Source organism: Cajanus cajan, chromosome 7 (assembly GCF_000230855.2).
Source record: "Cajanus cajan strain Asha chromosome 7, NIPB_CcT2T_4, whole genome shotgun sequence".
NCBI classification, from domain to species: Eukaryota; Viridiplantae; Streptophyta; class Magnoliopsida; order Fabales; family Fabaceae; genus Cajanus; species Cajanus cajan.
The window spans coordinates 48,320,704-48,336,525 of record NC_138523.1 but is presented as its reverse complement, the minus strand read 5'-3'; the positions used below and the strand labels follow the sequence as shown (position 1 = coordinate 48,336,525).

General features: G+C 31.3%; 2 protein-coding genes across 2 annotated transcripts; one reads left to right on the top strand and one right to left on the bottom strand.

The window, feature by feature from the left end:
* The first annotated feature begins 3,244 nt into the window (after positions 1-3,244).
* LOC109805251 (chaperonin CPN60-2, mitochondrial) lies at positions 3,245-7,720 on the top strand. Its single transcript, XM_083059923.1, has 18 exons — positions 3,245-3,442; positions 3,708-3,732; positions 3,880-4,011; positions 4,157-4,316; positions 4,419-4,594; positions 4,718-4,813; positions 5,128-5,232; positions 5,377-5,463; positions 5,539-5,628; positions 5,733-5,813; positions 5,899-5,972; positions 6,193-6,265; positions 6,394-6,489; positions 6,593-6,692; positions 6,768-6,871; positions 7,017-7,122; positions 7,221-7,299; positions 7,391-7,720. Exons 1-18 carry the CDS (start codon positions 3,405-3,407, stop codon positions 7,494-7,496), a joined length of 1,728 nt encoding a protein of 575 aa, XP_082916049.1. The 5' UTR covers positions 3,245-3,404; the 3' UTR covers positions 7,497-7,720.
* Positions 7,721-8,312: 592 nt separating this feature from the next.
* Positions 8,313-11,576, bottom strand: LOC109805093 (pentatricopeptide repeat-containing protein At3g23020). The gene has a single exon (XM_020367050.3). It carries the CDS (start codon positions 11,423-11,425, stop codon positions 8,957-8,959), a length of 2,469 nt encoding a protein of 822 aa, XP_020222639.1. The 5' UTR covers positions 11,426-11,576; the 3' UTR covers positions 8,313-8,956.
* Between the last annotated feature and the right edge of the window lie 4,246 nt (positions 11,577-15,822).

Below are 15,822 nucleotides of genomic sequence, written 5' to 3'. Positions count from 1 at the left end.
TGGATCAAAAACCTTTATTGGAATGCATTTAGAAATATTTATATATAATTTGATAATTCATAAGAAGAAGTGTTTACTCACATAGTCACATGCATGATGCATCTAACTAGATAGATTAAAATGAAGAAACTAACCATTCTCAATAAAACACAAAAACTCAGCCTTCTATCATGTGCATATATTTTGTTGTTCTATTTCAGTAGCGTTATTTAAACTCAAATTTCTTTTCAACGATTTTTTTCTTCTTTTCTTGCTGTCTCAGTCTTTGAGATAAAACATGTTACAGATTTTAATTAAAATTTTGGGTAATCAGAAAGATTACAAATATGTGGCCATAAAGATTACAAAACTCATGTACCTGATTCGTAATTAACAAGAAACTCTGAATTAAAAGCACAATTAATGCGGTCAGACTTATTCGACCAAAGAATCAGGATCTTGCTAAGGACACCAGTGCTGTGATTATTATTTTTATTTTTTCCAGAAAGGAGAACTGTTAATATTACATTAAAAGTAAGTAGATTTAATTGCATTTTTATTTTTTGAACACTGTAATTTTAGTTCATAAAATTTTAATTAAATAATTTTAATTCTTTAAATATTATAACTATACAATTTTAGTATCTCAATTTTTAATTATGACAATTTAGTTCTTTAAGTATCATATTTGAATAATTTTAGTTTCTTCATTAAAAATTTAATAATTTTAAAATTAATATATATATAAATAATTTTTAAAATTATATAATTATTCACCTATTTAAGTTAATAAATATTATAATTTTCATTAATGTATGAAATGATATATATTTATCATTATTAAATAAAAAATTATATATGCGGGTAGAAGAACCTCACTATTTATTTTTGAAAAGTCTTGAAAAAATATGTTTGTAAAAAAAATGTTAAGATTTGAAAATAAGTAATTATAAATGAGAGTGGCAGTTTTTTTATTTATTTACTGGAGAGTGAGTAATTTTTAAAATTATAAAGTGTATAGAGGGATAACAAATTAACAATGTTCTACAAAAATAGAAATCAAAAGGTGATTATTGGAACATGTATCGCCTTTATTGTAACATCAAGTTCCTCTTACTTCAAATTTTCTCTCTAAAAGCAAAGGTAGAATTGATGTATTGCATAGGTATTTATTTGAAATGAAAAATATTGTGCTTAAAATATATTTTAAAATAAATTTTACTTGATAAAAAAAATATATCAACTGTGACAAAAAAAAATAAAGTATAAAAAATATTTCCTATGACTAAATTAATTTTCTATTAACTAAATATTTTTATAAATAGTTTTTATATAATTTTTATCGTCATTAACTTTTTTGAAGTCAAGTTTTTATTGTTTTTTAAATATGTATGAATTGATGTTGGCATACAGCCATATATATGACTAAGGTAGTGTTTGTTTCCGGGAGAGTACTATACACGAGCAAAGAAAGGCGTTGAAAGTTTCCGTTTGTTTCCCCTGATTTAGAACGAAAGAAAGGCGAAGAAAGAAGAGGGGAAGCATGTTACTCTCCTCGCACAAAAGAGAAGAAAAAAGGTGAAAGACACGTAAGACTTGTGAAAATCCAAAAATACCCCTACCTCATACATACAAAAACAACAGAGGAACGAAACATAATATATATACAGCATAATTGATTATGTTATATATATATATATAACATAATCGATTATGTTATATATATATATATAACGTAATCGATTATATATATATAAAATATTAATATTTAATATATAATAATTTAAATTAAATATAATTATTTAATATTAATATTTAATTTATATATATATTTTAAATATTTAATATTTAATATATAATATATATTTAATATTTAATTTATATATATAAATAAAATATTTATTTTATTTATATATATAAATTAAATATTTATTTAAATATTAATATAAAAAGTGAAAATATATAAAAAAAAATAAAATAATACATGTTTATAAATTTAAAATAATAATATTTTTTATTTTTATTAATATTAATATTATTTTATTATAATTAGTATCATTATTATTTATTATGATTCTTATTATTTTTATAATATTTATTATTATTTTTATTATTTATTATTTTTTAAAAATTATACTTATTTATAATAAATAATATTATACTCATTTTTAATCCAAGGATAAAAGTATAAATTATATATTCATCTATTAAATTTTTAATTTTATCTATCATTAAATTTAAAGTAAATATTTAAATTAAATTATTTTTAATTACTATTTTATATTTTTTTAATTAAAATTTATATATTTATTTTTTAACTAAATTAATTATATTTTTTTTAACTTAAGGATAAAATAGTAATCTTACATAATTATCAATTAAAAAATTTATTTCTATCTATCACATCAATCAATTCATTCTCAAACTTTTACAAACTTTCTCTACACTTTCCACTCACTTTCCCTTAATCCAAACAACTTCACTTTTCACTCGCTTTCTCTTCAAATCTTTCCTTTTCCACTCCCCATTTTCCATCTTCAAATCCAAACAAAGCCTAAATAATTCTTTGTTAAACAATTGATTTTGTAAATAGTTTTATTTTATTTTATTTTATCGTTTATATTTTTTAATTAAGTTTATTTTTATTTAAATATGTATGAATTCACGCTTACGTACAGACGTATGTATCACGTAAATTTAACATAATAGTTTAATTAAAAGTATTACTTTGTTGAAGAAAAAAAAAAACATTTTTAACTATGAGTTTAACGATTATGAGTAACCTTTTACCCGATCAATCAAATCACAAACTATTATTGACTTTATTTTAAAGACAGTGAAAAATTTAACCACTAATTATATATAGTACTTTATAATTGAATTACAGTGTAAAATTAAGTGTATAACCTATTTTTTTAACCATTATGTAAAATATATATAAAAAAAATTGATAAACAATGTCAAAGTTATAGTCTTATAGGCCGTAGAGATTAGAGTGAGTTGTTGATAAAATTATAATGAAAAACATTGAAATATAAAAATGAAATTCATGATGAGAAAAAAATTAACGGTGAAGATTGAATGTCATATGAATAAACAGTTCTGATAACTGGTAAGATAAATTTTTTTTTTTTGGGTAATCCTGCGAAATTGAAAAGACAAAAAACAACACCTAGATGGTAAGTGATAAGATAGAACCATAAAGGCATGTAAACAAATTCTACAATTACTAATACTATGTAAGGAAAATATAAAAAATAAATTTGCACAACAAAATCAAAACCTTGGAACATAAAACCCTAAACCCTAGAAGCTGCTTCTTCTAGAGTCTTCCCTTCATTTCCCTTGAAAAGGAAGCGTGGAGCGGTACCCCTCTGCATTAGTTTCTGCAAATTGGCGAGTGATTCTCAGTTACTTACATCATCATGTATCGCTTTGCAACTTCCCTTGCCTCCAAAGCTCGGTAAGTCTCCAATGGCGGTGTCCCCTTCAGCCTTTTCGATTATTCTTCCACTTCTTTCAGCTTCCTTCAGTTTCATTGTTTCCATTTCCTGCAATTGCTCTTCTGGGTCTCCGAAAAATGTCTCAGAATGTATAAAAATCGTAACTTTTCTCATGTTTATGAGATAGATCCAGACATGTTGATTGCCTATTTGTTGCTGCTGTATCTAGAATATCTCAATGTGTTGAATGCTTCTGACTGTATATTATGTTCTGTTTGATTGTAGAATTGCCAGGAGCAGCACTCAACAGGTGACACACCATTCTTTTAATGACATTTTGTGTTAAAATTGTTTTGAGATTGATGGGATCTCTTTTACTTTTAATCTATGTTCTTTATTATTATGATGATTATGATGATGATGATGACCAATTATGATTGGTTTTTGCATTGCATAGATTGGAAGTAGGGTGAGTTGGAGCAGGAATTATGCGGCCAAAGACATTAGGTTTGGCGTGGAGGCCCGGGCTTTGATGCTTAAGGGTGTTGAAGAGCTTGCTGATGCTGTTAAAGTAACCATGGGCCCAAAGGTAATCAAGCTCATAGTTTAGTTTCTTCTTATGTCTGCTTGTGAAAGATATCACTGGTAAAAGTTGTAGAATAAGGGGGAAATGGAATTTTATGCATACGTGTGATTGTTGATCATGGTTGTTTCTGCTAAACTTCTGTTTTTAGGGGCGTAATGTGGTGATTGAGCAAAGTTTTGGTGCACCTAAAGTGACGAAAGATGGAGTGACTGTTGCTAAGAGCATTGAATTCAAGGATAAAGTCAAGAATATTGGTGCCAGTCTTGTAAAACAGGTTGCAAATGCTACCAATGACGTGGCTGGTGATGGTAAGCTGTTATACTGGATTATACTTTATGGTTTTTACTTTAGAATTGTCTGTTTTCTTCTTAAGGAAATGTCATTAATGAGGGAACAATCTAATTTGGCAGGAACCACATGTGCTACAATTCTTACTCGAGCAATATTTACGGAAGGCTGCAAATCAGTTGCAGCTGGAATGAATGCAATGGACCTGAGAAGGGGTATAAATATGGCTGTTGATGCTGTGGTGACAAACCTGAAAAGCAGAGCACGGATGATTAGCACTTCTGAAGAAATTGCCCAGGTTTGTGTATATATTTTTTGCTTGAGTCACTATTGGCATATTGCAAGAGATTGGAAATAACAAGAGGGATTTTGAATCATCAGCACTAGCAAAACTTTACTATTTATTAATTTCTGATGACAGGTTGGGACAATATCTGCTAATGGGGAAAGGGAAATTGGTGAGTTAATTGCGAAAGCTATGGAGAAAGTTGGGAAAGAGGGTGTAATCACTATCTCAGTAAGTTTATTATATGTTCATCTTGTTAATGTTTTTATTCTATTTGGGTTTTTACAATTTTTTGTAGGCCTGAGGGCTGTTTCTATTTTTGTAATTCTCTTTATCTCCTTAATATAATGTATACTAGATGTTGTTCACTTGTTCCCTCCCTCCTTTCCGCCCCTTATTATTTAAATTCCATCTCAGCCAACCATCATTAAGCCTTTTCTTTCCTCCCCTTTATCGGGCCTCATCCAAAGGAGGTCCATCATTTAAATATTTTATGCCAAGTGTTTCTTGATACTCTGGGATCTAACTTTTGTAAACTGTTTCAGGATGGCAAGACATTGTATAATGAGTTGGAAGTCGTTGAAGGAATGAAACTCGACAGGGGATACATTTCTCCATATTTCATAACAAACCAGAAGAACCAGAAATGTGTATGTTCTCACTTGACATCTCTATTTTGCAATATTAGAAATTTTTTTAAATAATACTTACTGGAATTTACTTTGATCTTGGCCGTCAGTCCTTTACTTTTCTGATATATTATGTATGATCATTTTATGTCTTTGTGCCAACAGGAACTTGAGGATCCTCTAATTATAATCCATGAAAAGAAAATCTCAAGCATAAATGCTATTGTTAAAGTATTAGAGTTAGCTTTGAAGGTGAGCAATGTCATTCTCTTCATTTTGCATGGGCTTCTGAAATATTTGCATTGGCTGACACTTTTTTATCACCAGAGACAAAGACCTTTATTGATTGTTGCTGAGGATGTTGAAAGTGATGCCCTTGCAACTCTAATTCTAAATAAACTTCGTGCTGGAATCAAGGTTTGTTTTGCCTATCTGTAGCTTTACCTTTTAGTTCTAAGGTGCATTAAATTTTGGATTCTTGATTTTACTTATTTGACGTGTTATTTGCATCATTCCTTTAGGTATGTGCCATCAAAGCTCCCGGTTTTGGTGAAAACCGTAAATCTGGTCTCCAGGATCTTGCTGTTCTCACCGGAGGTCAAGTAAGTTCTGTTTTTGCTGGGGTTACCACTGTATTAAATCCCATCTTACAAACCCGTGAATGATATATTTTCTCTATTCATGTAGCTTATTACTGAAGAACTTGGTTTGAATCTTGAAAAAGTGGATCTGGACATGCTTGGCTCTTGCAAAAAGGTAACCTTTTAGCTCAATTTGTTATAGCATTTGCATGCACGATGGAACTTTGGTACTTTTTTATAATGTCCATTTCATAGTTTTGGTAGAGGTTTCCTTCTGGAGCTACTGCTTGTGTTTAAGTTTGAAATAAAATTTCATTTAATTTTCCCCTTTTTTCTCCTTGTAATATACACGGTTAAATGATTTAGACAACTAAATAAGGTTCTTAATGTTTAAGGTAACAATTTCTAAAGATGACACTGTCATCCTTGATGGAGCTGGTGATAAGAAATCAATTGAGGAAAGATGCGAGCAGGTTTGTTTGAGTCTTGTGTTAGATTTGATTCTACCATTGTTTGTTATATTCTGTTTTCACATAGTGATATGTCACATTGTTTATTGATATTTCTCACCCATTTTTTTTTTATGAATTTTAACAAACAGATTAGATCAGCAATTGAGAATAGCACTTCAGATTATGACAAGGAAAAGTTACAGGAAAGACTAGCCAAGCTTTCTGGAGGTGTTGCAGTACTTAAGGTATACTTATTTAAGTTTACCTTGTTTGCTGTTATGTTTTTACTTGGCAACATCCTAAGGTTTTGTCATGATATAATTAATATCTGAAACCCCACTTTTGCAGATTGGAGGTGCTAGTGAGGCTGAAGTTGGTGAGAAGAAGGATAGAGTGACAGATGCCTTAAATGCAACCAAGGCAGCTGTAGAGGAGGGCATAGTACCAGGTAGATTAATGGCAGTAGCAATTGTATGCATATATCTATATTGTTCGGTCAATTTTGACATGTAATGCTGCACAGGTGGTGGTGTTGCTCTTCTGTATGCGTCAAGTGAATTGGATAAGCTTCAAACTGCTAACTTTGATCAAAAGATAGGTGTCCAGATTATCCAAAACGCTTTAAAGGTTAGTGTTTTTCTTTTGATTTTTGGTGATTTTCATTTTAGATCATCCAATGCGTTTCTTCGAACTGCAATATTTTGAACTTTTTTGGCCTATAAGATGTGGCATGATTTTACTAACTCATTGTGTGTTTTGACGAACAATGCAGACTCCTGTGCACACAATTGCTTCAAATGCTGGAGTTGAGGGTGCTGTTGTTGTTGGCAAACTATTGGAACAGAATAATACTGATCTTGGGTATGATGCAGCCAAAGGTGAGGGTTCTTTCCTTTTCTTATGGTTGTTCATACTTGCATCAGCCATTTCATTATCACCTATTCTGCTGTCAACTTTTTTTCTGCTTTGTAAATAGGTGAATATGTTGACATGGTAAAATCTGGAATCATTGATCCATTGAAGGTGATTAGGACCGCCTTGGTTGATGCTGCCAGGTAGGATGTTAGGAAAGTTGCCATTAAATATTGATGTATTTGGTTTGTTTTATGTAGTCCTTTTTTAATGTTTATCACTATTATTTTGCAGTGTGTCGTCTTTGATGACAACAACCGAAGCTGTTGTGTCTGAACTCCCAAAGGACGATAAGGATGTTCCTGCCATGGGTGGCGGCATGGGTGGCATGGATTATTAAGTGGCTATTTTCACTGATCAGCCTAGCTCCCTTTCGTTGGACTTAGTTCGGAGTGGTGTTTCACCACTATTTTGCCTTTTTTTACTCATTTGTTGGCAGAAGGCATCCATGTAATCATAGTGAGAGATAAAAGATGTAGGGAGGGAAATTTGTGATTGTTGTTGCAATGAAATTAAGAAACATCTGAAACAATTTTCACATTCCAAATTATTAGCTTTTTTCCACTCTGACATTGTCAATTGAAAGGCCCCTTAATTTCAACAAAATTGAAGATATTCCTTTTCTGATTACCTATACAAACAAGGGTTAGATAGAGTTTTTTAAGTTAATATTATTAGCAATATTAACTATAAACATAGATGCTTATTTTTTGACAGGATAAATAAAGACGTTTGAAAATGATTGTTTTTTAACTGAGTAATTAAATGTCTTTAACATTTTGTTTTAATGTGTTGTGATATAAATTTATTATAATTCAAAAGTGAATGTATTTTTATTTCTTCGTTTTAAAGAAAAATACACTTTAGTAAAAGCTTTTTTTGTCAAATTTGATCTTTAATAGATTGTAGATAAAATAATGTAATTCGGCAATAGTATAAACATAAGGGTCTTATACAGTTAGTAATTTCGGGATTAACATTCTGTATGCAGCTTATTTATATACCTGGTGTCAGTAGAATTTGTGAAATGCTTGATAAAAGGAAAATGCACATTGCTGAGCTATTTTTGCTGATTATGTTGCCAAGTATAGCAAGATTAAAGTAGAACCTGTCTGAAGAGGATAAACCGTCTGGAGATGAAGAGGTTCAGCTCTGGTGAGAAGAAAAAAAGTGCACCGCTCTACTTTCTTTGTATTTCCACAAATTCAAACAAAGTAGGTAACTACACATTAATTTAATCATAGTTCTAAAAGAGGGGAACGTGAATGTGTGATTTTACAAAAAATAGCAAAACATGATTTACATTTACATGTGATTTGAGTCTACCCTTTCATTCTGAAAAAGGAAATTCACATTTACATACAAATAACATATACAACAAAGGGAGGTACACTTTTTTTTTTTTTTTTATTTCAATTTACACTTGATTCTCTCTCGTGGTCCAATCAAATTTATACGATTTGTGCTTGCATTCTGTCTCGTTGTCATTGGTTCAAGGTCACAGGGCTTCAGAATTCCTTGGCTTGTGTTTGGTAAAAAGTACAAGGTGATTGATCGATCCTCATACCTCAGTCCACAGTCAGATTGCGAGGTTTATATAGAATAGATCATGTTCAAAAGTTGTTTGTCTATTCACACAGCTTCAACCCAATGCACTTGGAAATTTGAATTGGTGAAAGAATGGGAGCAAAGCAACTGGCATGCTGTCTTGTTTTCAACCCAGAGTCCTATTCTCGTGTCATTTAAACAACCGAGCTTTACATGCTTGATTAAGCAAGGTATAAGTTGCAGAGAATGTATCTAGTCATGATCATAATCATTTACTTCAAGCACACTAGAGAGTGCTGACTTCCATGCCTGCAAACCTTTGGAAGCATCCTTTTTCACTAATGCTTCTAATTTGCCAACAGCTTGCCTTGATACTCCATATCTTAGCAAAAGAATTCCAAGAGATCTAAAACTACACTCATTAACTTGAATGGAAGCTCTTACCATTTCCTTAAAAGTCAATATCGCTTCCTTGGGTCTCCCAGCAATAGCATACAGGTCAAGCACATTATTATAACTTAAATCTGTCAAGGGTCCCATTTTTCTAATCTGCCTTGCAATTTGAATGGCTTCATCAAACTTCTCAATTTTCTTATACAAACGTAGCATCATCGCAAACGTAAATTCATTTGCTGCTTCATTTTTCTTTAAAGTCTCAAATATCTCTTTTGCTTGATCAACCATAGATCGCTTAACATAAAGATCCATCATACAGTTTGAAGAATATACAGTAGGACCTTCTTCTGATAATTGAAGCAACTTGTATGCTTCTTGTGCTTTTTCCATGTTGTCAATTTTTGCGTACAACTTGACCAAAGAATTATATATAACTGTATTACCTGGCAAGCCAGCTTTCTTCATTTCATCAACATAACCAATGGCTTCTTTAACCCTTCCAATATCACAGAAAACATTGATCAATATGCCATAGACTATAACATCAGGCTGCACACCATGCCTAATCATTTCCTTGTATGTGTCTTCAACCATTTCCAATTGACTTAATTTTGCAAAGCTGGAAAGCACAGCACAGTATGGGATGCAATCACTTACTAGCCCTGCCTCCTTCATTTTTTTCAGATAAGGTTTGGCAATATGCGGCAGGTCAGCACTGGCCAAAATTTGTATTAGAGAAGTATAGCTGCATCTGTCTGCAACTACACCATGTTTCTCCATACTATCAAACAATTGACACGCCTTCTCATAGCATTTCCCTATGCCATAAGCTTTAATCATCACATTAAACTCAAGGACGCTGAGATTCTTCCGTTCTCGGCACCAAATGAAGACTTTCTCAGCTTCCAAAGTGTGGCCGTGCTCCCCATATGCGTCAATATTGGCAGCATAGCACTCAGATGTCATATTGCCAGTTACATGAAACCTCAGAAACCATAACAAGGACCGTTCAAGCATTCCGGCTTCAATGTACATCCTAGTCAAAGCAGACTGGGTATATTGATCAATTTCAAACCCCCTCTCATCCATCTCTTTTACAAGCTCTTCTGCTTCACCAACCATTTTCCTTATCGAGTACGCATACAAGAGAGTCCGGTAACTCACAAGATCAGGCTCAAGGCACGCCTCCTTCATTGTTTTAAAATAACATGTTGCCATACCTATATCATCATGCTTAGCATAAAGAGATATAAGAATATTATACGTCCTCGTGTTCGGCGAGCATCGAAGCTCTTCCATTTTCTTAACAAGCAAACTCACCTCCTCTAACCGTCCATGGTTTCCACATATGTGAATCATCGTATTGAACGTCACAATAGTCGGTGCCACACCTCGTTTAAGCATCTCCACAAAGGTCTCAGAAGCCTCTTTAAGTTGACCAGCCTTTCCATAAGTATCAATCAAGGTGTTATAAGTATGCGAGCCAAAAGAAGCATTACCACACAACACCCTCTCATCATCCATATCCGGAGCAGCCACCACACTATCATTGCTCCTCCATGGTTTGCTCCTCAGTGGTTTGCTCAATGGTTTACCCAATGACCACTTTCGGAAAAAGTCCTCAGCTTTCTGAAATTCTCCAGCTTTCTTATACAACTGAACCACAATCACCATAGTGACCTCATCAGGCTCCACCCCATGTCCCAACATCATGTCAAGCCACGAAAGCGCGTCGTCTCTCCTCCCTCCCTTGCTATAAACATCAATCAAAGTTCCATAAGTGGAGCTAGTGGCAACAACGCCTTTATCATTCATCTCTTTCCACAAACCCTCCACGTGCCTCCACTGGCGCGATCTACCGAGGCTCCGGAGCACAATGTTGTAGTGAATCACGTTCAATTCATGACCCTTCTCATTGAACCATTGAAAAATCTCCAAAGCTCTGTCCCACCTCAACTGCTCCTTCAAAATGATGCTCCTTTCCTTGTTGCTGAGCGTGTCCTCCCACGGCCCAAGAGCCGCGCCCACGTCGGGAACCGTGTCCAGGGCCTCGAGAATCGCGGGAATGTCTCCACCGTAAGAGGGGCGTTTCGTCGAACACTTGGCGTGCGGCTTCTCCGCTTCCGTTTTGCTCTTTCTGGGGACACCCTCTTCGGGATTCGGACGGCGTTTCCTTGAGTGGCTATCTGGCTTGACGGCGCCGTTGTGAAGAGGGAGTCTTTGCTTTCTGCCGGAAAGTTGGTCGGGCTTTTCTGGCGGGAAAAGCGCGTTTCCGTTTGCGAGAAGGGGTGGGTGGGTGTACAAGAGTTGCAGCTTCACCAACATTTCTACGAAGGGTTTAACTTGGGAAATCACAACATGAAGATGAGGTATAAGAGTTGGTAATTGGCAATTGCTGGTTTTGGAAATTTTGGTTTTTCGATTTCAGTGACACTGAAGTGAAGAGTGTGCGTGTGTTTGAAATTGTTTCAGAACCGTTTGGATTTACGGGAAGCTTCCCCCCATTTTTAATTGTTAAAATAATAATTATTTTTTTTACTTTTTTTTTTTTTAACTAGTGTTCGATACTAACTTTGACATAAAAATTATGCTAAAAAATATCACTTTATTTTAACTGAGTGTAAAAAAAATTATAAATTCTTTTTCAGATTAATCTTTTAAGATAGTCAGATTTATTTGAGATTAATATCCTTAAACAAATGTTTATCATGCACATAAACTATATATTTATTTTTTATCACATGTTTGAGAGATGAAACTATTTATTAATCTTATCACACAAGATATACTTATGTTTGGTTTGAGAAGTGAAAATATAATATAATCGAATTCTACTATTTAAATAATAAATAATCGTGAATTACGAAGGGAATAAAAGCTGTGCTTAGGGGTTAGGATAATTACGAGATTAACATGTATAAGGCTTCAACTTAATTCCGAGTGTATTTTTTATTATCGGTAATACAAACAAAACTTCAACTTAATACCTTTTAAATATATTTGATATATACATTAATGTGTGATACAAAATAAATATTTAACTTTTTTTTTTCTTTTGAGGACAATACAAATATTTAACTTGAAATATACTATTTTATCTTTTTTTTTTTATAAAAAAAAAACTAACTTTTTATCTCATGTCTTTGTAGATAATCATGCATAAATAAAATAATGATAAATTTGTTATGTAGATGATAATTAAAAAAATATAGTAAATATTGATAATAATAATAATAATAATGAAAATAGTTTTTTAGGGTAACAATAATTGTGAGGGAATAATATTAAGATGATTGCGAATTAAAATAGATTGATTTTGAAGAGAAAATTTATTTTTATCCAATCGCTTAAATTTTTTATTTTATCATTCAATCAAGTTTTTGTTTTTCCCTTTTTCACACTATTCCATTTTTTTAAAATTTAAATATGAAATAATTATATTTCTTATTTAGTATTTTTTTTAACAAATTCTTTAGTTGTTTTGAGTGGAATGAGGATGGATGAAATGGAAATAAAAGAGATATGATAAAAATATCAATTTTTTATTGTCTGTTTGAGAGGAAAAAAAGACTAGGTCTTTAAAGCTTTTTTTTTTATTCAAGTTATTTATCCAGATTTTCATCATTACAAAAATGTTTTTGGGGAGTAACAAATCCTGGTTAAGAGTAAGAAAATAATTAGATTGATAAAGATTATTCAAAAATTGACAATATAGGAAAGTGATCATTCCCACATATAATATCAATGTTCCTAATCAACTCACAACAACTAAATAACAAGTGTCTCTAATAAATTTTCAAGTTGAATGTTGGAGGGTTCACTAATAGGATATATTAGTAAAGATGCAATAATCGGTACTAATTGCAAAAATGACTTTGATGTTTAATTTAATATGTGATGTTAAGTCCTTTTAATAGATATTTCCCTTGTTAAAATGATAAGATAAGATAATATGATGATAAATTGATAATCTTTTTATTTGTTGAAAAAATTTTCTTATGTGAGATAATATGATGACTAAGGGTCTTTGAATTATTTTTATACTAATAAAAAAAATTATTCTTTTTGTGTTTGTTAATTTTATACTAAGGGTCTTCAGACGCATCCGGTCTTAATTTTTTCTTATTCAAAATGATATAATTTTGCATATTTTAGCTCAAAATTATCTATACCCACCTAATGATCACTCCTAAACTTAAGATAGTCAGATTTAGCACATATGTTAAAATTAATTATTAATATTATGATTAAATTAACTCTCCTACATTTTTATTCTACAATAAAAATAACAATAATAAATAAATTTTAGGCTAAATACCTATTTTGGTCCCTTATAATAATTGTTTGTTTCAATTTAGTCTCACTTTTATTTTTGGTTTCAATTTGGTCATAAACTAATTAATTGGTTTCAATTTAGTCCCTAATAAATTAATTGGTTTCAATGTGGGACTTCCGTCCAAATTTCTTTAATGATGTTAACTGTTGGTCACGTGGATGTCACATAGATGCATAGGTGGATGTCACATGGATGCCAAATTTTTTGAAAACACCTGGAACCATAACGGCTCGTTCTGAAACCAGAACGGGCCGTTCTGGATGCACTCTTGGTGTGTTAATTTTACATCTGAAACGGGCCGTTCCAGATACAAAATTAACACACCAAGAGTATATCATAACGGTCCGTTCTGAAATCAGAACGGCCCGTTCTGAAACCAGAACGGCCCGTTCTGATACCAGAACGGCCCGTTTTGGGATCAGAACTGGCCGTTCTAGATTCAGAACGGCTCGTTCCAAAACTGAGAAAAGAATATTATTTATTAATTTTATTAAAAAATATAATAATTTTGAAAAATATTTTTTTATGGTAAAAATTATAAAATTACTTATTTTTATTAAATACAATTGTCTTATAAATAGAGTAATAACTTTTTCTTTTTCTCTTTCTATCTGAAAAATATTTAAGTGTCACTTTATAATTTTTTGTAACTTATTTAAAATTAGAGGAATAAAATGATAAAAATTAATAAGATAAACATAATAAAATTATTAATTTATTTTCTTTTAGTGTCCTCTAATTTTTTACATTCATTTAAAACAAAAATATTTTATATGTTAATTTGAATTAATTTAACAAAGTATCATATGATTTTTAATTTATAAATTTTTTTATAAATTTGATCTATACATGAAATTTTTTTAAATTTAACAATTAAATTCTTAAAAATTTGATATAGAACATTAATTATTAAATAGAATAAATCTATCAAGACTTACTCTTGAAGTAAGTAAATTTTTTCTTCATTAAAAATGAAGATAATTTTATCACAAAATAAAAAATAATTAAACAATAAAATAAAATATAAAAAATATTAATATATTTATTATATTAGATATAACAACATAATTAAAATATAATTAATAATATATATTTTATAAAATTATTAATATTTTATATATAAAAAAAAGAATGAAATTTTTTTTAGTAGGGACAAGTGTCCCCACTATGATTAACTTAGATCTGTCCCTGCATATGGTTGTGTGGTGAAATGTTAGTCTTGTGTATCCTTTTTCTTTACTTCAGGTTCACTCCAGTTTGAAATGAAATAAAATCTGCTACATTGTCTTTAGTGATACATTGCATTGTCGTTAATAATACATTGTATAGCCTAATTGTTTAGCAATTGAAGTTATCAATTTCCATTCACAATATTACCAAATTTAGTGTTTGAAATGAAATTTAGTCTTTTTTCTTGCATGATTCACAACCATGAACTATAATCGTTGATCACTTATGTTTAGCAGTCTCGAACCAGAACGACCCATTCTGAAACCAGAACGGTCCATTCTGGTTTCACTTTTAGCGTGTTAATTTTACACCTGGAACGGGCCGTTCCGGATGTAAAATTAACACACCAAAAGTGAAACCAGAACGACCCGTTTTGGTTCCAGAACGGGCCGTTCTGGTTCCAGTTGTTTTCAAAAAATTTGCCATCCACGTGCATCTACCTATACATCTACGTGGCATCCACGTGGCGAACAGTTAACTCCGTTTAAATAATTTGGACGGAAGTCCCACATTGAAACCAATTAATTTATTAGGGACCAAATTGAATCCAATTAATTAGTTTGGGACCAAATTGAAACCAAAAATAAAAATGAGACTAAATTGAAACAAATAATTATTATAAGGAACTAAAATAGATTTTTAGCCTAAATTCCATTCACCTCTATCTTAAATTAAAATATATAATCTCCAAACAACTCAACCTCTAAATCTTGAATTTTTTTAATGAAACATTTCAATATTCTTTAACTTTCTCCTTTTAGAGTAACATTTATATACGATACTTACAACTACCTACAAAAATTCTCTATCAAACATTCATTCCACCATACTTTTATTTTTATCTTCATACTTGGGCTTTTTGACCAAAGTAGGGCTGTATGGAAACTTATTAACGTAAATGGGGCTCTTTTGAAACTATTTACGCCTTTGGGGCTGTTTACAACGGTGTCGCTATGGGTCATAGCGACACCATTGCCACGTGGCTTTTTTTTAACTCCAAAGAAGCCATGGAAGCCATATTGACGAAGTTGGTGCAGCCTATAGCGACACTAATAGCTTCAATGAAGTCGCTGTAGCCCATAGCGCCTCATATTTGAAATTTAAAAAACAAAAATTCAAAAAATATAATTATTAAAAAAAAAGTTTATAAAATAGT